General features: G+C 33.9%; 3 protein-coding genes across 3 annotated transcripts; 2 read left to right on the top strand and 1 right to left on the bottom strand.

Annotated features, from left to right (window-relative positions):
* Nucleotides 1-1,855: 1,855 nt before the first annotated feature.
* LOC111990391 (pentatricopeptide repeat-containing protein At3g22670, mitochondrial) lies at nt 1,856-3,886 on the top strand. Its single transcript, XM_024022164.2, has one exon. It carries the CDS (start codon nt 2,126-2,128, stop codon nt 3,773-3,775), a length of 1,650 nt encoding a protein of 549 aa, XP_023877932.2. The 5' UTR covers nt 1,856-2,125; the 3' UTR covers nt 3,776-3,886.
* Nucleotides 3,887-10,548: 6,662 nt separating this feature from the next.
* LOC112019469 (pentatricopeptide repeat-containing protein At3g22670, mitochondrial) lies at nt 10,549-12,480 on the top strand. The gene has a single exon (XM_024051986.2). It carries the CDS (start codon nt 10,683-10,685, stop codon nt 12,330-12,332), a length of 1,650 nt encoding a protein of 549 aa, XP_023907754.2. The 5' UTR covers nt 10,549-10,682; the 3' UTR covers nt 12,333-12,480.
* A 627-nt stretch (nt 12,481-13,107) lies between these two features.
* LOC112019470 (ATP-dependent RNA helicase SUV3, mitochondrial) lies at nt 13,108-23,682 on the bottom strand. The gene is made up of 14 exons (XM_065767372.1): nt 23,337-23,682; nt 22,242-22,365; nt 21,656-21,716; nt 21,419-21,496; nt 20,814-20,982; nt 20,093-20,205; nt 19,843-19,923; nt 17,926-17,991; nt 17,698-17,762; nt 15,754-15,799; nt 15,552-15,668; nt 13,825-13,916; nt 13,605-13,748; nt 13,108-13,529 (listed from the first exon to the last, which is right to left on the bottom strand). Exons 1-13 carry the CDS (start codon nt 23,401-23,403, stop codon nt 13,634-13,636), a joined length of 1,194 nt encoding a protein of 397 aa, XP_065623444.1. The 5' UTR covers nt 23,404-23,682; the 3' UTR covers nt 13,108-13,529; nt 13,605-13,633.
* Nucleotides 23,683-24,376: the final 694 nt, after the last annotated feature.

Here is a 24,376-nt window from a genome sequence, read left to right as displayed (position 1 = left end):
TAACCAAAATTTTGGATTGCAGGGTTTGAGTAAGATTGGGAGAACATAGAGTTGTAAACAGCCTAAGCTTTTATCAAATAATGAGTGTTCAAGCTTGACTTGACAACAAGTGTAAAATGTTTAAACTTGGCTCAAGCTCAAATCGAGCATATAAATGATATTCAAGCTTGAACTCATAAAAATTTCTAAAAACTTGAGCTCAATATCAAGTTTATTATGAAGCCTAATTAATTTGGACTAGCAATCCCAATTCCTAATTACTTAAAGTCTTAGTAAAATATGAGTTTGATTGTTAAGCTCATATCAAGCTTATTTACTAAGCCAATAAACGAGTCTAAGTTTAGTTTATTTTGTATCAAACTCATAAATTTATCCGATAATTTTTTAAATAATAAATAATTAGTAATGGTGAAAAATCCAAATGTTTAGAACTTGTTACATAGTGTAACTATTAATATTTAATAATAATGCATATGAATTATGGACTCATTATATAGTTTGTGATGAGTAATTATACAACAATATCCACTATTATGGGAGTACAAATATTTTTGTACTCCCCTAATATTATATAGTTTTTCCTAACTAATAATAAAATATTTCTTGCTAAGGTTTTAGAAAATATTTGATAAATTTTATTAGATTCATCAACAATCATGTACAATTTTTTTTTTTTTAAATAGCGATAGAACCTAGACTAAGCTAGACTCTTTATCACACTAATCTGGTAAGTTCTATCCTAAAACAAATAGTAATCTTATCTTATGGATCTAAAAACTCCTAGTATTTACTATTTATTGTTATTACACTCATTTTGAGTCACATAAAAGTAACATGCATGCATTTATCTTTTTACCATGGTTTAAGTTACAAAGATATATATATATATATATATTAATAGTTAGTAAGAATTTAAGTAACATAGCTTCTCTCTCTCTCTCTCTCTCTCTCTCTCTCTCTCTCTCTCTCGTCTTCTCTCTCTCTCTCTCTCTTTCTTCTCTCTCATCCTCTCTCTCTCTCTCTCTCTCTCTCTCTCTCTCTCTCTCATGGACTTTTCAAAATTGATTTATTAGCAACACTCATCCGTTCTTCTTCTTCTTCTTCTTCTTTTTCTTTCTTTTTAAAAATGAGTACCATTTAAGGGGCTTCCCCTTAAAATCACTAATTCTCAAAAATTTATTTCAAGAATGAGAGTACGAGAGTACTTATAAAATTTGTCATACAACTAACAATCATTAGTTCCTTACTAAGAGTCAAACTAACACTAGATACATCTAATACAAGTAACTAATTCATTAATAAGATTAACTAATTCAGATAAGAAGATTGTCCTTTAAGCTGACTGCCGTAAGGCTTAGAACATCGAAAAACAGCTTATAGTTTTCTAACTATAGTAGCTACTAGCTTATAGTATTTTTTTTTTTTTTGATAGGGCTTATAGTATTTTCTGACTATAGTAGGTAGGCACTGCATGTATTACAAACATTAACGTTTAAATAATTACTCTAATTACTATTAGTGTTTATTTTTTATTATTATTATGTTAGAAATATAAATTTGATGGGTTTAGGCCCAATGAATCACTATTTTTTGACTATAGTAGGTTGGTACTACATGAATTACAAACATTAACGTTTAAAAAATAACTCTAATCACTATTAGAGTGTCTTTTATTTATTATTATTATGTTACTCAAAAAAAAAAAAATCGATGGGCGTAGGCCCAATGAATCAATATCTATACTACACCAATCAGGTTTTTTTTTTTTTTTTTTTCTTCAATGTGAGTAGAGATTAAATTTCAAATATTTTATTTATCTATCATATTATTTATTAGTTAAACTAACTAGAACTTATTATATAAAAGCAGTCTTGTGCCAATCTTAAATTGTAAAATGAGCCTTGTACACCATTTAGTGTGCAGATAATTACAATTACTTACCTTTTTTTCAAAAAAAAAAAAAAAAAAAATTACAATTACTTACCAAAAAACACTACACACATAAGCTATGGCCGGTTTGTTTCTTCGTGTCTCTCATAGGCTCAAAGCCCACCATACGTAGAAGCTCAAACAAATCCATTTCATAAACAATCTTTCATTGCCTCATCCTTGTCCAAAATCCAAAATGCTCTCATCAAAGTTCCAAATTTTCAAGCTTCTCTCTCACTCAAGAAAAACCAAGCCTTTCATCTTCTTATACCACCCACTATGCACCATGACTGACTCAACCCAACTCACCGAATCACCCGAGCTTCCAAGTTGGGTCAAATTCAGCGACACCCAAAACCCATCAAACCCAGATTCAGATGATGATTTTGTTATACCTTCACTTGCTCGTTGGGTTGACAACCACAAGTTTCATGATCACAGCCAAGTTCTTAAGCAAATGCTAAGTGAAAACACTGAGACAGAGGTTGATAAAATCTGCAAAATCCTCAAGAATCGGTACCCGTCGCCTGATAATGCAGCGGAAGCTCTAAATGGGTCTGGTTTTATTGCATCAAACAGTTTAGTTGAACAGCTTTTGAAGAGATTTAGTAATGATTGGGTCCCGGCTTTCGGAGTTTTCACTTGGGCAAAAATGCAAACAGGTTATAGGCATTCTCCTGAGGTTTATGATTCCATGGTTGATATCTTAGGAAAGGCGGAGCAGTTCCATACTGTGTGGGAATTGGTGGAGGAGATGAATGAGTTAGGTGGGTATGTCACATTGGTCACAATGAGTAAGGTTATGAGGAGGCTTGCAAAGGCTGGTAAATACAAGGAGGCAATAGAGGCATTTAGGAAAATAGAGATGTTTGGTGTGAGCAAAGATACCACATCAATGAATGTACTAATGGATGCATTGGTGAAAGAGGGCAGTGTTGAGGATGCCCATGATGTTTTCTTGACGTTCAAGAAAGTAATACCTTTGAGTGCTCACACATTCAATATATTGATACATGGGTGGTGCAACGCTAGGAAATTAGACCATGCCAAAAAGGCTATGGAGGATATGGAGAAACATGGGTTTCAGCCTGATGTGTTCTCCTATACTTGTTTCATTGAAGCCTATTGTCGGGAAAAGGATTTTCGTAAAGTGGATAAAATTCTTGAAGAAATGAAAGATAAGGGCTGCCGGCCTAGTGAGGTGACTTATACTATTGTAATGCATGCTCTGGGGAAGGCAAAAAGGCTTAATGAAGCTTTGGAGGTTTATGAGAAGATGAAGAGGAATGGTTGTGTTCCTGATGCATCAATTTATAGCTCTTTGATATTCATTCTTGGTAAGTCCGGTAGGCTTAAAGATGCATGCGACGTATTTGAGGACATGACAAAGCAGGGAGTTAGTCGGAATGCATTGACGTATAATACTTTGATCTCTTGTTATTGCGTGCATTTGCAAGAAGAGGCGGCGATGAAGTTGCTTCAGCAAATGGAAGAGGATACTTGCAAGCCAAATCTTAAGACTTATGGTCCTCTATTGAAGATGTGCTGTCAGAAGAAGAGAATGAAGGTGCTATACTTCTTGTTAGACCACATGTTTAGAAATGACATCAGTCCAGAAGTTGGGACTTACTCGCTTTTGGTGCATGGACTATGTAAGAATGGGAAACTTGAACGCGCTTGCTTGTTCTTTGAAGAGATGGTGTTGAAGGGAATGGTTCCAAAGGATTGCACATACAAGATGTTGACGGAAGGACTTGAGGGCAAGAATATGACAAAAGCAAAGGAACATATTGAGAAGTTGATGTCACGGGCACAGAACAACGAAGCAAAAGAGCACATCTACTAGAATGATAGTTTTTATCTTTAGATCAGGATGAATTGCTTCAGCTATTTTACATTGGGTTCGATGAGTTTCTAATATATTACCAATGAAATCAAAGTGTTATTTTATTTTCTAGGATGATGAATGTGAATAATTTTATCTGTTTGAGCAATTTATCATTCCATGATAGTGAATATATCAACATGCGATATGGGATCATTTCAACTTTGAGAATGTTCGTAATGAGCTCTACTTTTCTAAAAACTTTGGAGGACATATTTCTTCCCGTGTAGTTAAAACTTAAAATTCTGCTCTTCAAATAGTTGACAGAACCAGTGTGTTTGACAAAAAATTGTGTCTAGTTTTTGGGCTTCCAGAAGGAAGGTGCAATTCTAATTGGTCTAATATTACCAAATTCTAGGCATGGCCCAAAATGGGAGGTACCTAAGAACTAAATTTTACAGGACACAACAGTTCAAGCTCCGATGTTTCACTGAGTATATACACTGCAAAATTATGTTGTACTTCCTGCCATACCACTTTTGGTGGGATTTTGACACCAACTTCACAATAATGCTCACGAAGGGATGTACCGGGTGCTCATCCATTATTCTTTGATCATGAAATTAGTCCTTCTAAAAAAAGGTCATGTTGCACATTTTCCTTGCATACTTTCTGTTGTGGATCCTATACTTGCATATTATACCAGATCAGATCTTGGCCAACTAAAATTGGTTCACTTCAATCTTCAGACGACATTACAAGTTTAAAAAGCGTAATTATTCTGTTACTGTTTTAAACCATAAAGCTTTATAACAATAAAATGAACAAATGCAAAAGAAATCAAACAGGGCGAACGCTTTTAGAGAAAATTTATACATCTATTCATTACTTCATCAGCTAAGCAATAGATATAAATAAATTAGTGTCACTATTAATTTGGATACATGTCAATGCCTTCAAATCAGATTCAAATCATGGTTTTTATATTATTATTATTTGGATGAACAATTGTTTTGCCATGCTGAACACTTATTCCTTTTGCTTCAAGACTACAAATGTCATACAAGTGAAGAGTTGAATTGATGTTTCACACCATTAACCACTGATTCTCTTAAAAGCATTGATGGCCAAAGTTAATCCAAAAATAAACCCAAACACACAATTAAATTGCCTTCATAAAAGAACTATGACAACGAAACAAAAGGTCATGCAGTAATTAACTAGGCACAAAACAAACTAATAGCAATCACTAATCTAAGTACTCTCAAACTAAACTTTAATTCTGCTGAGTACATATAGCAAAACATTTAAATGGGTCGCTCTAAAAAAACCATTTTAGGCTCTGCTATTTCCATATCTTCAAAGCAGGTCTGTCTTCCAATACCCAGCAAAGCTCTTTCTTTTCTCATTTTTAAACTTATTCTTTCCCCCTTTATCTCTGGTGAGAACAAAAAATCCAACCACACACATCTGCTTTTCAAGTTTGCATGTCAATTTAAAACAACTTGTTATGCACAAAAGATACCCATTTGATTATAGACACTTTACAACATGCAAAAAAAACACCCATTTACTCCAGAATCATTCTTGCTTCTAAATTTGTTTATATTTCCAAACCTTAATTTTCCAAACATGGGTCTAAATCAAAATTTCAAAAAAACAAGAGACCACAGCAGTTGGTGACAGATTTAGAAAAAGAAAAAGAAAAAGATATTTGGGTCATCATGTTTTTGCAGAAATTGAAACACTGTTATAAGTAACAAAGAGAAGAAAATCAGTAAAGAAGGAAAAAGGACTTACCTTTGAACGGCAAATATTACTCTTCAGGGAAATGTGATTTTAGCCTTTGCCGGTTTTGATTTTACCAAAGTGGGTCCATTTGCCGAGAGAGTGAGTGAGTGAGTGAGAGTGAAACAGAGGTGACCGTAATAGAAGCGTGGACCTTTTATATGGGACAGGCTACAATAAAGGCCCTAACCAGTCAGTCTCGGACCTCATATGCTCATGCCAAATTTTTTGCTTTATTCAGAAAGAAAGGATTACGAGGTCCAATCAGAATTTTTTTTTTTAATCAAATGTTAGGTCCAATTATAATCAGTTTGTTTTTTTTTTTTTTTTTTTTTTTTTAAATGTTATTTATTTGGTNAGAGAGAGAGAGAGAGAGAGAGAGAGAGAGAGAGAGAGAGAGAGAGAGAGGCTATGTTACTTAAATTCTTACTAATTATTAAAATATATATATATATATATATCTTTGTCACTTAAACCATGGTAAAAGATAAATGCATGCATGTTACTTTTATGTGACTCAAAATGAGTGTAATAACAATAAATAGTAAATACTAGGAGTTTTTAGATCCATAAGATAAGATTACTATTTGTTTTGGGATAGAACTTACCAGATTAGTGTGATAAAGAGTCTAGCTTAGTCTAGGTTCTATCGCTATTTAAAAAAAAAAATGTGTACATGATTGTTGATGAATCTAATAAAATTTATCAAATATTTTCTAAAACCGTAGCAAGAAATACTTTATTATTAGTTAGGAAAAACTATATAATATTAGGGGAATACAAAATATTTGTACTCCCATAATAGTGGATATTGTTGTATAATTACACATCACAAACTATATAATGAGTCCATAATTCATATGCATTATTATTAAATATTAATAGTTACACTATGTAACAAGTTCTAAACATTTGGATTTTTCACCATTACTAATTATTTATTATTTTAAAAATTATCGGATAAATTTATGAGTTTGATACAAAATAAACTAAACCTAGACTCGTTTATTGGCTTAGTAAATAAGCTTGATATGAGCTTAACAATCAAACTCATATTTTACTAAAACTTTAAGTAATTAGGAGTTGGGATTACTAGTCCAAATTAATTAGGCTTCATAATAAACTTGATATTGAGCTCAAGTTTTTAGAAATTTTTATGAGTTCAAGCTTGAATATCATTTATATGCTGGATTTGAGCTTGAGCCAAGTTTAAACATTTTACACTTGTTGTCAAGTCAAGCTTGAACACTCACTATTTGATAAAAGCTTAGGTTGTTTACAACTCTATGTTCTCCCAATCTTACTCAAACCCTGCAATCCAAAATTTTGGTTAAGTTAGCAAGTGGGTTACTTGGGTTTGGTTAAATTTACATGAGTTTAATGTTAGGGTATTTTTGAGATTTAATAATTAATCAGGTATTTTAGTAATTAACAATAAAATATTTTTAAAAATCTCTCTCTCTCTCTCTCTCTCTCTCTCTCTCTCTCTCTCTCATGGAACTTTTCAAAATTGATTTATTAGCAACACTCATCCGTTCTTCTTCTTCTTCTTCTTTTTCTTTCTTTATTAAAAATGAGTACCATTTAAGGGGCTTCCCCTTAAAATCACTAATTCTCAAAAATTTATTACAAGAATGAGAGTACAAGAGTACTTATAAAATTTGTCATACAACTAACAATCATTAGTTCCTTACTAAGTGTCAAACTAACACTAGATACATCTAATACAAGTAACTAATTCATTAATAAGATTGACTAATTCAGATAAGAAGATTGTCATTTAAGCTAACTGCCGTAAGGCTTAGAACATAGAAAAACAGCTTATAGTATTTTCTAACTATAGTAGCTACTAGCTTATAGTTTTTTTTTTTTTTTGATAGGGCTTATAGTATTTTCTGACTATAGTAGGTAGGCACTGCATGTATTACAAACATTAACGTTTAAATAATTACTCTAATTACTATTAGTGTCTTTTATTTTTTATTATTATGTTAGAAATATAAATTTGATGGGTTTAGGCCCAATGAATCACTATTTTCTGACTATAGTAGGTTGGTACTACATGAATTACAAACATTAACGTTTAAAAAATAACTCTAATCACTATTAGAGTGTCTTTTATTTATTACTAGTAAGTTTCCCGTGCGATGCACGAATAATATTATAATATTTTATGTAAATTTGTTTTTGAAAAATATTATAGCATATTTATTATAAAACTTTGTTAATAATGAGTTCATTATAAAAAGTAACAATTATAAATTGCACACATATATCTATTATAATTATTTTGTTCAAGTAATGAGCAATAATGAAAACAACTTGGAGTAATATTGTATAATAAAAGTTGATAAAAACATATTAATTCATTCTATATTATTGATTTTTATTATGTAATGTAATAAAAAGCTTCATTATGATTTTTTTTTTCTTTCAATGCTTTGTTATTGTGGTATGGTGATGCTTGTTGTCATTATCAGTTTCTCCATCTTCAACATTTGAAATTCAGTCCGTCCATATTTGTTCAATTTTTGAGCTTTCATCATTTTTTCCCTTTGTTGCATCATTTATGTTAATTACTAATGAATTGGCACCGAGAGATTCTTGATTAGATCTTACAAAATTTGGACTTTGTTGCTAAGATTTTTCATAGGTATTTGCATTTATATTAAATTTCAATGATGTGACAGTTTTTTGTAAATTTTTTTATTTTTGTTAATTTTGGAATAGTGCAGCAAAAAGAATTAACATAGCATGTTGAATTGTGTTTTTTTTTTTTTTTTTTTCTTCCATACCTTTTTATCATTTGAAGGCGCATCAAAAATCTTAGCAACTATATAATTTTCAAAACCATCTTTTAGATTGAATTCATTCAAATGAAGTAGAGAAATCCATTTTTTTTCCTATTTTTTTTTTCAAATAATATGAGATTCCTTCTCCAATATCAATATTTTTACAATAATTTAAATAAGTTGTACCTTAGTTTATTTTTCAGCAAGATCTCGATCTTGTAGATTTATTTAGGATTTTCTCGGCATCTCGATCAAATATCACAAACTTTGTTTTGTTAGTTGCATTAAAAACTTCAATTTGAATCATGTATCTAAAGTAGTTTGCAATTGTATATATATAGTAGTTATATTGAGATAAATATATTATAAATATTTGGAGAGTATGTAGTTAATGTGAGTGCCTCTAACTTTGGGATAGAAAGATTTATTTTTGTTCTACATTTTGCACCCCAAAATGATCTTGTTTGTAATTTGACATTCCTTACACAAAGTACGTACAAAATGTAATACCAACCCATTGTTGTATCAATGTTACTTATTATTGCAATACCCTAGCAGTTCACATCTTGCAATGAACTTTGAAATTAATATGTATTTTTTTTAATGTAAATAATATGATCTATTATTATTTTTATACATAAATGATGAGTATAATTTGAAATAATTAACAAACCTTTTTCGTAGGATCTCATTCAATGCATTTTATCTTTACCATTGTCTTCATATTATTTAAAGATAAATCCTCCAATGAAAATTTTTTTGCATGTATTTTTGGTATTTCTTATATAGGATCATGTTTTTTACCATTCCTATCATTGAATTTTTTTAAAGGAAATATTAAGTTAATGGCATTTTGTGAGATAGTATATGCTCTTTATTAGACTTTGTTGTTATTATAAATTTTAGAAATATGCACTTGTCAATTATTTCAGCAACCTGAGGGATCTCAAGATTTATATATATTTTTGTTGTACTGGTCGATGACAGAGAATTTGTCTGCATAAATTGCACAGAATATTATTAATAGACAAAAGCATATTGAATTGAAATTGGGAAAAAATAAAGAGATATTTCATGAGAATGAGATTTTCTAAAAGTATCATCTATACGTGGGGGGAGGAAGAAGAGAGTTTGTAAGAGGGTAAGAGTTTTTGCTTTGATTTACACGTGAGAATGGTCAAACTTGGGTCATAATATGTAAGGTAAGAACTGACTTGAGTTTTTCATAAGGTTTTGTCTACTTTTAAAAGGTAATTAATTTTATAGTAAATAACTTTTGGTCTAATTGGTCTAATTGTCAAGAACAACTCATATCAATATAATAGTAAAAATAAGTTACTATGATTTATTGGGTAACAGTAAAAAAAAACTTAATTAAAAGTGGTAAAAAATCTAAATTTATATAATAGTAAAAATAAGTTACTATGATTTATTAGGTAATAGTAAAAAAATCTTAATGAAAAAAGGTAAAAAAAGTTAAATGCAATAAGTTACTATGATCTATTGAGTAACAGTAAAAAAAACTTAATAAAAAGAGGTAAAAAATGTTAAATTTATATAATAGTAAAAATAAGTTATTATGATTTATTAGGTAATAGTAAAAAAACTTAATGAAAAAAAGTAAAAAAAAGCTAAATGCAATATTAGAGTGCCATATAGCAGGACTTCATGCACTCATATATAAGGACTGCGTTTGGATAGGAGGGTTTGTTGCTCAAAGTTAAGTTGCGTTTTGCTCCTTTTTTTTTTTTTTTGCCGCATTTGTTGACTGGGGGGACAAAATTTACTGTGCATGAACAGTGTGTGCACTGTTCATGCACTGTTTATGTATTAAAAAATATTAAAAGTGGGTCCCACAATACTATTCACACATTTAAAAATTATTTTACTACAGTGTTTTCAGTAACAATCAGTTTTTATCAACTTTCAGCAACAATAAGTGCTATCCAAACGGACCCAAGGTCTCTGCTTTTATATACATATATTTATTATTATGTTACTCAAAAAAAAAAAAAAAAAATCGATGAGCTTAGGCCCAATGAATCAATATCTATACTACACCAATTAGGTTTTATTTATTTATTTATGTAAGTAAAGATTAAATTTCAAGTCTTTTATTTATCTATCATACTATTTATTAGTTAAGGTAACTAGGACTTATTATATAAAAGCAGTCTTGTGCCAATCTGCAGATAATTACTGCTTACCAAAAAACACTGCACACATAAGCTATGGCCGGTTTGTTTCTTCGTGTCTCTCATAGGCTCAAAGCCCACCATACGTAGAAGCTCAAACAAATCCATTTCATAAACAATCTTTCATTGCCTCATCCTTGTCCAAAATCCAAAATGCTCTCATCAAAGTTCCAAATTTTCAAGCTTCTCTCTCACTCAAGAAAAACCAAGCCTTTCATCTTCTTATACCACCCACTATGCACCATGACTGACTCAACCCAACTCACCGAATCACCCGAGCTTCCAAGTTGGGTCAAATTCAGCGACACCCAAAACCCATCAAACCCAGATTCAGATGATGATTTTGTTATACCTTCACTTGCTCGTTGGGTTGACAACTACAAGTTTCATGATCACAGCCAAGTTGTTAAGCAAATGCTAAGTGAAAACACTGAGACAGAGGTTGATAAAATCTGCAAAATCCTCAAGAATCGGTACCCGTCGCCTGATAATGCAGCGGAAGCTCTAAATGGGTCTGGTTTTATTGCGTCAAACAGTTTAGTTGAACAGCTTTTGAAGAGATTTAGCAATGATTGGGTCCCGGCTTTCGGAGTTTTCGCTTGGGCAAAAATGCAAACAGGATATAGGCATTCTCATGAGGTTTATGATTCCATGGTTGATATCTTAGGAAAGGCGGAGCAGTTCCATACTGTGTGGGAATTGGTGGAGGAGATGAATGAGTTAGGTGGGTATGTCACATTGGTCACAATGAGTAAGGTTATGAGGAGGCTTGCAAAGGCTGGTAAATACAAGGAGGCAATAGAGGCATTTAGGAAAATAGAGATGTTTGGTGTGAGCAAAGATACCACATCAATGAATGTACTAATGGATGCATTGGTGAAAGAGGGCAGTGTTGAGGATGCCCATGATGTTTTCTTGACGTTCAAGAAAGTAATACCTTTGAGTGCTCACACATTCAATGTATTGATACATGGGTGGTGCAAGGCTAGGAAATTAGACCATGCCAAAAAGGCTATGGAGGATATGGAGAAACATGGGTTTCAGCCTGATGTGTTCTCCTATACTTGTTTCATTGAAGCCTATTGTCGGGAAAAGGATTTTCGTAAAGTGGATAAAATTCTTGAAGAAATGAAAGATAAGGGCTGCCGGCCTAGTGAGGTGACTTATACTATTGTAATGCATGCTCTGGGGAAGGCAAAAAGGCTTAATGAAGCTTTGGAGGTCTATGAGAAGATGAAGAGGAATGGTTGTGTTCCTGATGCATCAATTTATAGCTCTTTGATATTCATTCTTGGTAAGTCCGGTAGGCTTAAAGATGCATGCGACGTATTTGAGGACATGACAAAGCAGGGAGTTAGTCGGAATGCATTGACGTATAATACTTTGATCTCTTGTTATTGCGTGCATTTGCAAGAAGAGGCGGCGATGAAGTTGCTTCAGCAAATGGAAGAGGATACTTGCAAGCCAAATCTTAAGACTTATGGTCCTCTATTGAAGATTTGCTGTCAGAAGAAGAGAATGAAGGTGCTATACTTCTTGTTAGACCACATGTTTAGAAATGACATCAGTCCAGAAGTCGGGACTTATTCGCTTTTGGTGCATGGACTATGTAAGAATGGGAAACTTGAACACGCTTGCTTGTTCTTTGAAGAGATGGTGTTGAAGGGAATGGTTCCAAAGGATTGCACATACAAGATGTTGACGGAAGGACTTGAAGGCAAGAGTATGACAAAAGCAAAGGAACGTATTGAGAAGTTGATGTCACGGTCACAGAACAACGAAGCAAAAGAACACATATGCTAGAATGATAGTTTTTGTCTTTAGATCAGGATGAATTGCTTCAGCTATTTTACATTGGGTTCGATGAGTTTCTAATATATTACCAATGAAATCAAAGTGTTATTTTATTTTCTAGGATGATGAATGTGAATAATTTTATCAGTTTTAGCAATTTATCATTCCATTATAGTGAATATATCAACATGCGATATGGGATCATTTCAACTTTGAGAATGTTCGTAATGAGCTCCACTTTTCTAAAAACTTTGGACATATTTCTTCCCGTGTAGTTAAAATTCTGCTCTTCAAATAGTTGACAGAACCAGTGCGTTTGACCAAAAATTATGTCTAGTTTTTGGGCTTCCAAAAGGAAGGTGCAATTCCAACTGTGTCTAGTTTTTGGGCTTCCAGAAGGAAGGTGCAATTCTAATTGGTCTAATCTTACCAAATTCTAGGCATGGCCCAAAATGGGAGGTACCTAAGAACTAAATTTTACAGGACACAACAGTACAAGCACCGATGTTTCACTGAGTATATACACTGCAAAATTATGTTGTACTTCCTGCCATACCACTTTTGGTGGGATTTTGACACCAACTTCACAATAATGCTCACGAAGGGATGTACCGGGTGCTCATCCATTATTCTTTGATCATGAAATTAGTCCTTCTAAAAAAAGGTCATGTTGCACATTTTCCTTGCATACTTTCTGTTGTGGATCCTATACTTGCATATTATACCAGATCAGATCTTGGCCAACTAAAATTGGTTCACTTCAATCTTCAGACGACATTACAAGTTTAAAAAGCGTAATTATTCTGTCAAAATATATCACATCGTAGTCAATAATATTTTTACATTATTGTAGTGCAAATAATACAATGATTGCCAAAGTAAATGATTGAATTAAATAATTTGAAGTAAAGGAATTTTCTTGAAGAGGTGGAGCTTCATGCTCTGTTTTGGTTGTTAATCAGGACAGGAGAAGTAAATAAACAGATATAACAAGTTGAGGGTAAAGTGACTAAATTAAAAATTCAATTATCCTTCTCCAAAAAGCTTTTGAAGATCTAAGAGAAGGAATGACTGTATCAAGGAAAATGAGGACCTTCACAAATGCTGTCAGATGTCTTTGGACAATTGAGAATTCATTCTTGTACATGGCGGTAACCTCCTTGCCCTTGTCCTCTGCCACCTTAGTCCTTCTAGGAAGTCCTTAACCTACAAATTTATTGTAGAACAATAAGAGAGTTATCAAATAAAAACTAACATACTTCAAATCCCAAGGAAACTCACAGGCTGCAAATGGCCTTCTGTGAGGACTTTCACAAATGCTGTCGGATGTCTTTGGACAAAAGAGAATTCATTCTTGCATGTGATGGTAACCTCCTCGCCCTTGGCTTCTGCCACCCTAGTCTTTCCAGGAACTCCTCAATCAACCTACAAATTTAATGCAGAACAATAAGAGAGCTAGCAGATTAATAACTAACATACAACAAATCCTAAGCAAACTCACAGGTTGCAAATGGCTTTCTGCGATGACGCCAGCTCATGGTCTGGGAATGAATCCTCCAATCGAAAGCTCAACCAAACATAGAGATCCAACACCTTCAATTTTGGTACCAAAAGAGAAATTTTAGTAGCAAACCTACCTCATATAATAGTAAGAAAAATGAATTCTAGTAACATTTTTCTTGGAAGCACGAGTCAGAAAATGTGGTATATTCAACTTCTGAGTTTGACAAAAGAATACTACAAATACATCTTGAATGACTATCAATGTATTTGCCTTTAAACCTTTGTCAATCTGGAAATCATTTCCACAGAAAACAAAATGTATGCATCTACAATATGACATCAACTGCAGGAATGTAGATACTACAATGGCCAAATTACAAGTCTTCACCCAAATTTATTTGCAAAGTTTAAAACTTAATCAATGCAAAAAATCCTATATTTTGGAAAAGTTTACCTCATAATCTTCCATAAATAATGTGGAAATTAAGATCAGCTTGTGTCAGATGACAGCAAAATGGCAACAAAAAGCCAATTGTCTCCAAGATATGAATTCTAAGAAGAATATATATAGCAATGTACTTTGCAAACAAATTAAAAGTATTTTCATTCAATTTTTTTGTTGGCAAGTACATATTCTGCCAAGAGGGGGAAACAAAGGGAAGGGAACTGCTCAACTACATGAGTTCTATATGTGAGCTACTAATTAGCTACAGCAACCATGTCCAACAATTTAGAGATATCATAAATTCAAAAGGAGATAAAGAAAAATAAAAAACTTCGATTAGAGGAAAGACAGATGGACAATCATTGTAACACTGCCTTTTTGTTTGGGAAGCAAGATCCCAACACCCTCAAAATTTCTACCATTGTGTTCATTCCAAATACTTCATATTAGACAAAGAGGGCCATGAGCTCTAGCCTAAATGACAGCTCCTGCTCCTATAAGAATAAGATGGAGAGTGAAGTTGTGTGTAACTTACTAATGATTATATATTAGACAAAGGGACTGTCCTCCATGCTACAACACCCTAACCTTCCCCCTGACCCTTCCCAGCAACCAATACTGTTATTTATAGATCTTTGCATTATGCAATAAAACCAATGAGAGCAAACACCAAAGCCAAAATAGACTACAATTCTAAGCAGCCAAAAAGTGAAGAAGTATATGAGTAACCAACTCTGCTTATACAGCATCAGCTAACAACCTATGTCTTGATCAAATTATATGTAGTTAAAATCCGGAGCTTAAGTTCCTTGAAAACTAGCAATTACTCAAGTTCAATCCCTTCATTATCTAATTAATTCCAAACAGACAACAGATGTGCCTCACCTCCTATTCTATCATGCAATGCCCATAATCATGATTAACTCCGATAATTCATTTCACTAATAAAACTGATGTACCTTTTAATTGCAAAATTATTCTTAGCCATTGAAATTTACTGATATCAATATGATAATTACTGTTTAGGTTCAATAAAATTGGTGAAAAAAAAAATTAATGCATATTTTAGAAGATTAAGGTCATTTGCAAGGTTCAATATAAAAATTTCAGATCCTCTGATGTCTATTTAGGCATTATGTAGTGTGTTTCTAAACAAGCAACATATTAGAAGATTCCATCAATGAATGGAATTTTTCAACCAATGAAATTGGGAATTGAAAACCAGTTAATCTCCCCAGGATCATAACTGATGCTTAGAAAAAAGGATGTAAAGACTTTACCTTGTGTACGGATTCAAGCTCCTTGAGAGCAGTTTGTGTTTTTGGCACCTGGAGTGTCCCTGGTGTAAATATTTCTCGCAGCCGAACTATGCCTTTGTTTGCATAATTTTGTGCAAACTGGTCCACCATGAGAGATCATATTAATTTATAATTAAAAACAAGCATCAATTTAATTTTTTAAGATCTATATATTCAATCTTACCTGTGTAAGACCTTGAGATGAAATCTCATCATTCATGTCAACTGGACTGCACAACACAATTATTAATAGAGCTTTTTTTTTTTTTTGACCCAAAAAAGGTAATTATTAATAGAGATGAAACTCAACAAGTTAGTGAAAAAAAATAAAACTACCCTAACTTGCTCAGTCGACCAAGTTTTCAGTCTTAGGAGAATTCCACCAAGATAGTAATCACATTCTAGAAACTTGGGTAAACAGTAAGCCTGAAACAATTTTTGACCATTTCAAATGGACTAAAGATATTACCTGATGCAGAAAAGGTACTTATCATGCAACCCAAGGGGCAACTCATCAATAACAGCAGCAACTTTCTGGTATCAATAATGTAATTAGGATCCAAAGTAAGAGTTGATCCAGGATATTACGTAATTACAGGGGTGAAAATACTTGATATTCATGGTTGCCAAGAACAAAGCAACATAATAAAAAACGTTTCCCCCGATTGATGGGGAAGGGAGCTTGATATAAACGTACCAACATTTCTTCACAATCAGCAATAAAATAATTTTCCGATAATTTAGCGTTGTCTAGAAAGTGCTCCTGGAAAATTTAAGAAAAAAGGTCTTTTAAATATCACACGATTGGAAACACATTAATATCATAATGCAGAAAAAAAAAATTCAACAAGTTTCAATTATTTAACAAACAGTTACAATTCTCAGCTACTTGATAGTATCCATCATAAATGTCAAACCCATTCATTGAGGAATCATGCTATTTTTGACAATCATAATTTGTTTATCTTGTTAATCTTTTTCTCATTTGCAAGGGGGCAAGAGAGTGAGGGCCTGTTTGGTTTAGAGGTGTTTTGAGTGATATGATCCAAAACTCATAACTGAGTTATCAAAAAAACGTGGGACCCCCACAAATTTTTTTGTTCGGCTTGATTTTCACATTGTGTTTCCATCACTCAAAACTCACAAATTTTGAGTTAGAGTGATGGAAACACAAAACAAGAATGCGGTGTTTTCAGTTTCTGAGATAAATAACTCAGTGGCATTTTTGTAAAATTAAGCAAAGAATGGGACCACCCATATGACTTGTCCCATCAAGTAACGTCTCTCTCCCCGTTCTTCTCTGTCTCTTCTCCTTCTTCATTTTTTTTTTTATTTTACCCAGAGCTCTCTCTTCTCACTGACCCTTCATTGCTCCTCCACAAGCTGCCACCACCACCACGCCACGAGCAACCACAAGTCATCACCATCAAGCTCAACCCAGATCGGTTCATCTCCGATCTAAGGATTCTGATCCAAGCTTGTGATTTGGGTCTTTGATCAACCACAAGTCATGATTTGGGTCTCTGATCCAAGCTCAGCTCAGACCCTTCATGAATTTGGGTCTCCGATCAACCACAAGTCATGATTTGGGTCTCCGATCAACGACAGAGATCGGAAGCTTCGCTGGTGAATCAGACTAAGCCAAGACCAGAGATTTGGCTTGTGAGAGCGGCTTGAACTATGGAATCGAAGTCGCTAATCACAGTGCCCAGCGTCAAAGATATTCCCTTCACCACAGCCTTCGATTTAGATTTTGAACTTGGATTGTTGTTTTGGTTTTGGACAACGACACAAGTGCTCTCGTCGTTAGTGGTGCTATCGCCAACGTTGTTGTTGTTGCTGTTGTTGTCAGAGCTCTCCTTCTCTTTTTTTTTCTTCACGTGGTGACACCAGATACTTCTTCTTCTTCTTCTTCTTCTTCTTCTATTTTTTTTTTTTTTTTTTTTTTTCAATTGAGATGAAACTCAACAAGTTAGTGAAAAAAAATAAAACTACCCTAACTTGCTCAGTCGACCAAGTTTTCAGTCTTAGGAGAATTCCACCAAGATAGTAATCACATTCTAGAAACTTGGGTAAACAGTAAGCCTGAAACAATTTTTGACCATTTCAAATGGACTAAAGATATTACCTGATGCAGAAAAGGTACTTATCATGCAACCCAAGGGGCAACTCATCAATAACAGCAGCAACTTTCTGGTATCAATAATGTAATTAGGATCCAAAGTAAGAGTTGATCCATGATATTACGTAATTACAGGGGTGAAAATACTTGACATTCATGGTTGCCAAGAACAAAGCAACATAATAAAAAACGTTTCCCCTGATTGATGGGGAAGGGAGCTTGATATAAACGTACCAACATTTCTTCACAATCAGCAATAAAATAATTTTCCGATAATTTAGCATTGTCTAGAAAGTGCTCCTGGAAAATTTAAGAAAAAAGGTCTTTTAAATATCACACAATTGGAAACACATTAATATCATAATGCAGAAAAAAAAAAAATTCAACAAGTTTCAATTATTTAACAAACAGTTACAATTCTCAGCTACTTGATAGTATCCATCATAAATGTCAAACCCATTCATTGAGGAATCATGCTATTTTTGACAATCATAATTTGTTTATCTTGTTAATCTTTTTCTCATTTGCAAGGGGGCAAGAGAGTGAGGGCCTGTTTGGTTTAGAGGTGTTTTGAGTGATATGATCCAAAACTCATAACTGAGTTATCAAAAAAACGTGGGACCCCCACAAATTTTTTTGTTCGGCTTGATTTTCACATTGTGTTTTCATCACTCAAAACTCACAAATTTTGAGTTAGAGTGATGGAAACACAAAACAAGAATGCGGTGTTTTCAGTTTCTGAGATAAATAACTCAGTGGCATTTTTGTAAAATTAAGCAAAGAATGGGACCACCCATATGACTTGTCCCATCAAGTAACGTCTCTCTCCCTGTTCTTCTCTGTCTCTTCTCCTTCTTCATTTTTTTTTTTTTCTTTTACCTAGAGCTCTCTCTTCTCACTGACCCTTCATTGCTCCTCCACAAGCCGCCACCACCACCACGCCACTAGCAACCACAAGTCGTCACCATCAAGCTTAACCCAGATCGGTTCATCTCCGATCTAAGGATTCTGATCCAAGCTCGTGATTTGGGTCTCTGATCAACCACAAGTCGTGATTTGGGTCTCTGATCCAAGCTCAACTCAGACCCTTCATGAATTTGGGTCTCCGATCAACCACAAGTCGTGATTTGGGTCTCCGATCAACGACAGAGATCGGAAGCTTCGCTAGTGAATCAGACTGAGCCAAGACCAGAGATTTGGCTTGTGAGAGCGGCTTGAACTCTGGAATCGAAGTCGCTAATCACAGTGCCCAGCGTCGAAGATATTCCCTTCGCCACAGCCTCCGATTTAGATTGTGAACTTGGATTGTCGTTTTGGTTTTGGACAACGACACAAGTGCTCTCGTCGTTAGTGGTGCTATCGCCAATGTTGTCGTTGTTGTCAGAGCTCTCCTTCTCTTTTTTTTTTTCTTCACGTGGTGACACCTGATGCTTCTTCTTCTTCTTCCTTTTTTTTTTTTTTTTCAATCAAACACATTTGGTTGAGGGCTGTTGGTAGGTTTGGATTTTTGATTCATTCGGATATCTTGGTGGAGGTTGTGGTTGTGTTGAGGGCTGTTGGTGGTGGTGGTTGTGATTGTGGATTTCTGGGTTTGCCGTTGGTGGTGGTGGAGCTGGGTTTGAAGAGCAGAAAAGAAAAGGGATGCGGGTAGCAACCACATTCTTCTGTGTAGTGTCTATGGGTGGGTCTATTATTTTGGCAAAAAGTGAAGTTAAAAACTGAGATACATGACTGACTTTTGCGACAAAACAAAAGTGTTGGATTTTTTGAGTAACAGTGGAGTTTGAGTTATAAGTTATGGGTTTAGAGTTTGAGATATGAAAACTGAGTATTGAGTTTGAAAACTGAGACACCTCTAAACCAAACGGGCCCTGAAGCTCCAACATTCAATGATCTCCACATAAACATAAATGATTTTTCTATTTTATTTTCATTCTTTTCCTCATCATTAAAAAAAACCATGATAAAGGTTGAATCAGCAACCCTTGGTATCACTTACGCAGATTACAGGCACTTTTTTTTAATTGTTCTAGAAAATGTATTACTCAATACATAGCTAGGGCATAAAGATAGATAGACATGAAACAAATGAGTAGAAAACAGATTCAGAAGATACCAAAAAAAAAAAAAAGTGGTTGAATGAAAACCTACCAATATCTGATGGAGGCTATTTGTTGGGTGTACACGTGAATACAAATACATGAGATCGAAGGTAGGAAATAATCCAGCAAGCTGCATTGCAAGAGTTACTTCAATTAAGAAAAGAGGACACAACATAAAAATAATAAAAATTAAAAAAAAAAATGATACTAAACCACATAATTATCGTGTAATTAAAAAGAACCTAAGAGAAGTCAAATGCATAAGATGCATGAAGCCATTTCATTGATGGTAGAATAACCTCTAGCGTGGGCGATGGAGATTCGAGTGATGAATGAAGCAAGGGTAGATCCTCTGCATCTATACAAGTGACTTTACCAACAGGAAATTTTGATCCATACCGGCCAGCTCTCCCTACAAGCAAATCCAATAAGTCATCTTGAAGCACTCATGAAGGATCCAAATAGACATCTCATTTCATTCAGAAGTAAGAAACAAAATACCAATAGGGGTTCCACAGGCCACTCTTTTCCATGGAAGAGCATATGGGGTGCAAGGGCCCCACGAAAGGTGACCCTTTTTTGTGTGGACTGTCATGGGGGAGAAATATTGACAACTGGTATCATCAGTAAGAAGCACTTATTGAAAGTTAAATGGTGTTGTATATACAGGAGTGGGGAATCATTTGAGACAGATATCTGGTCTTTTGTTTTTGCATTTTTTGGATAGTTTGGGTGATGCAAAAATCTGTGATTGAGCTTAGGAAGGTTGACAAGGAGGATTCCAATGCCATAGGGTTACAAAGGTTTGGCAAGCTGTAACTGTATGTGTTATGAGGAATCTTTGGCGCAAAAGAAATAGGACTTTTGACAGAGTTGAGAGACCTACTTTTGTAATCAAAGAGTTTCTTTCGAGGTCCTTGTATGACTGGATGACTGACAGTCTGATATGGGTACCATCCCATTACAACCATGCTATTACTACCAAAACAAAATTCTAAAGTTTGGCTAGGACTAAGCTACCTGCAATTTGCTTGATTTCAGGTACCATAAGATCCCGCATCTCAATGCCATCAAATTTCTTCATGGTTGAAAAGATGATCCTGGAAATGTTCAGATTGAGACCCATCCCAATGGCATCACTAGCCACAAGAACATCAAAGTCACTGCTTGCATCGTTGAACATTGTTGCCTGCAGTCCTAAAGAACATTTTAACTCAGCTAATCCTTATTCATCAAATATACTGACCATAAGAGAGAAAATTAAAAAAAGGGAAAAAAAGAAAAGAAAAGAAAAAATACAATAATCAACAGAAAAATGAGATGCCCACAATATGCATTAATATGCAAAGCAGTACATCAGGTAGAAGGTTTTCTATATATATATATGTATAATATTAAGGAGAGGAGATGTCATTTGAGCTAAAGAGAGGTGGAAAATAAATTTTGTTATTAATATATGGCAAACACATAACTCACTATAGGGTAAAATTATATGGAAATGCATAACAGAAAAAGGAAGAAAAGAACATATAAATGACTTCAATTGATAGAATATATCTATTCCAATGAGTTAAGATTAGGTATAATTGAGGAAGAGGATTTCAGACACAGAGAGGAAGGCATACCTGTCTAGTTCGAGTCTCTGGTGGCAGCGAACCATAAACGACAGAACAAAGATGCTTTCCCCCATTTTCAATTTCCCTCTACAGTGGAGGAGAAGATACAAATGCAGTTTGACTAGTTAGTTTACTAAGTTAAACCTATATTATGTCACTTTTGCATAATATAAACAAAACTAAGAAAAGGGAAGGAGACAGAGTTCCTTATGTCAAAGAATAAAACTCAATACATGGTATGTCTACAGAAACAAATATTGGAAAGTACATTTTCTTTCTTCCAGATACATATACTTTCTTCCGAAAGCTAAAGAGCAGAAGTATAAACATTAATGAGTAGAAGAACGTTTGATTGAAAAAGACCCTTCAGTTCTTGAGTTAATAAAAGAGTTCTTCCAATTCAGTGGCTTGATCTCTTCCAGTCACCACTCTGACTACTTTGGACCTGCATCTTCTCCTTGTCCATTCATTGGACAGATTCCGGGTACATACCAAAATACAAGCCTTTTGATAAAGCAATTCCGGCCTGACTTGAGTACTTAGTTATATATAAAACGATAGAAAAGACACTCTATAACACAACCAAGCAACATAGCAATTTATTTTATATATTTTTATACATTTATCAAATGTATAAAAATATATAAAATCATTTAGTATGATACACCAAAGCAAAGGAAAGCGTCATGACATCCTAGTATTCAGAAATGTATTATGTAAGTCAGTCGATACAATTTTCAGGTACAAAACTACGCATATCAAATGCGAAAGTACTATTATTCTCCTAAGTGAAGACAACACTACTTCAGCATCTGTGAACCAAAATTCTTACGTGAGATCTGTAAAGTCAAACTTTGTGGTACCAGTGCCACTGCTGAACTTTCTCGTTGCACCAAAAAGGATAACTAAAGCCTCAATCCTTGATTCCAAGTGCAGCCATCTGTGCTCCATATTTCCTGTTGCACAATGGAGAGAGAAAAAAAAAAAAAAAAAAGAGTAAGAAAAACTTAAAACAATAAAACTAGTTCAAACCCCACAACTATTAATTTTGACGTAAAATAACTGAATAATTGATAGCAACATGTTAATGAACAATAAGGAAAGTTCATTATAACTAATAATATACATTTGAAGCTAAATAGCCACCAATTTATATATGTGATCGGTCCCATGACAGGATTAGGCTCCTTATGTTCATTATCTGATGATGAATATCTCTAAGCAATTATTTAATGGTCTGAGCTAGATGAAACAAACATCTACTCAAGAATAAACAAATTGAATTCAGCTCTAACACTACATTTAATGCTAAAATATCTTGCCCATGAGTAAGAAAATTTTCCAAATAATAAAATTAGAGACTTGGGCTAAGTTTATTGGTAATACTTCACCATGTTGACCACATGCTTTTTATTAGTTTGTTTGTATTGGCTTTTTGCTGATAGCTTATTTGCCTATCTGCTAAAAAAAAAAAGAAGCAACTAATCCAAATTCACACTGATATACCTACCAATCAGGAAAAAAGAAAATAACCTACACAGCCCAAAAAGAACAAATTTTGAAGTCAAAATTTCTTTCTTCTAACATTAAAAAGTCAACTCATATGATCAAACAGTTATGAAAGATTGAATTCCCAATTTCCAGACTTTTTCCCACATTTTCTTACAACCAAAACAATTTGTGTATCCTAGTATTGATAAGGATGTGTAGAAACAGACATTGAATTTCCCTAACATGGGTTTACTTTTTCATCTCTAAACAAACACAACCTAAAACAAAAAGACCCAAAATTTGCTTTTCCTTTATATTTTTCCACACCTTCAACTAATTACTAAAACATCGAAAAAAAAAAAAACAAAAACAAAAACAAAACAAAGAAACTGAAAATTTCATGAAAGAAAATGAAACAAAGGTGTGGATGTCGAACCGTGAAGAGAGCGAGAAACAACACCAAGAGACGAAACTCTTCTACGAAGTAAGAACGAGGAGGCCATTGCTCCTGAATTTTTTAGCAAAGATTGTGGCTTGAAGTAGTAAATGAAAAGCAAATTGAATATAAAAGTTGAGAGAAAACTCAAAAACGATAAGTGGGTGTGTCAACTATCAATGTAAGACATCGTATAATATGAAGAAGTATTGGAAAAGAAACAACATGCGGTGTTCCCTCACTCGAGAACTCTTCGGCCTCGGAGTTTGTGGCCTTTGGTTTCTAAGTTCTAAACGCTGTCTTCGGGTCAAAGACTCGAAAGGAGAAGCAAAACACTGCAAAGTGCAAAATACTTGGCTTTCACGGTACCGAAAATATTCTCTGAAAATTTCTGGGTTGAAGTCCAGCCCAACATAATTGAAGCAAAACCCATGAGGCCCCATGACCAACATGCTCCAACTTTAGCATTGGGGCCGAAGAATGAAGAGGAAGAAGAAGAAGAAAATGTAAAAAAGAGAGCATAAAAGTTAGCCTAAGCTTAGCCCAATGGCTATTGAAACTAGCTTACTTTAGCTTTTGCTATAGTACTTATTGGGCCAACTGGGTTCCTCCAATACTTGAGATACTTCTTCATTTTCATTCAAATACCTATTGTTTCAAAAAGAAACTTGTTTCCTTCTCAATTTTTTTTTTTAATTTAAATTTTATTTTTGGTTCCCTAAATATGGAGTTTGTTTGATTTTTGGTTCNGTATGTGTTATGAGGAATCTTTGGCGCAAAAGAAATAGGACTTTTGACAGAGTTGAGAGACCTACTTTTGTAATCAAAGAGTTTCTTTCGAGGTCCTTGTATGACTGGATGACTGACAGTCTGATATGGGTACCATCCCATTACAACCATGCTATTACTACCAAAACAAAATTCTAAAGTTTGGCTAGGACTAAGCTACCTGCAATTTGCTTGATTTCAGGTACCATAAGATCCCGCATCTCAATGCCATCAAATTTTTTCATGGTTGAAAAGATGATCCTGGAAATGTT

Source organism: Quercus suber, unplaced genomic scaffold, assembly GCF_002906115.3.
Source record: "Quercus suber isolate HL8 unplaced genomic scaffold, Cork oak 2.0 scaffold_798, whole genome shotgun sequence".
Classification (NCBI taxonomy): domain Eukaryota; kingdom Viridiplantae; phylum Streptophyta; class Magnoliopsida; order Fagales; family Fagaceae; genus Quercus; species Quercus suber.
Note: the sequence above shows the minus strand (reverse complement) of the source record. Positions and strands in the feature narration are given on the sequence as shown.

Coding starts and splice junctions, on each gene's coding strand:
- LOC111990391 (XM_024022164.2), top strand. CDS start 2,126: ATGCTCTCATCAAAGTTCCAAATTTTCAAGCTTCTCTCTCACTCAAGA.
- LOC112019469 (XM_024051986.2), top strand. CDS start 10,683: ATGCTCTCATCAAAGTTCCAAATTTTCAAGCTTCTCTCTCACTCAAGA.
- LOC112019470 (XM_065767372.1), bottom strand. CDS start 23,403: ATGGCCTCCTCGTTCTTACTTCGTAGAAGAGTTTCGTCTCTTGGTGTT. Junction 21,497..21,655: donor ACTTTCCAATATTTGTTTCT/GTAGACATACCA, acceptor CCTCCACTGTAG/AGGGAAATTGAAAATGGGGG. Junction 13,749..13,824: donor CAGAAAGCCATTTGCAACCT/GTGAGTTTGCTT, acceptor TTAAATTTGTAG/GTTGATTGAGGAGTTCCTGG.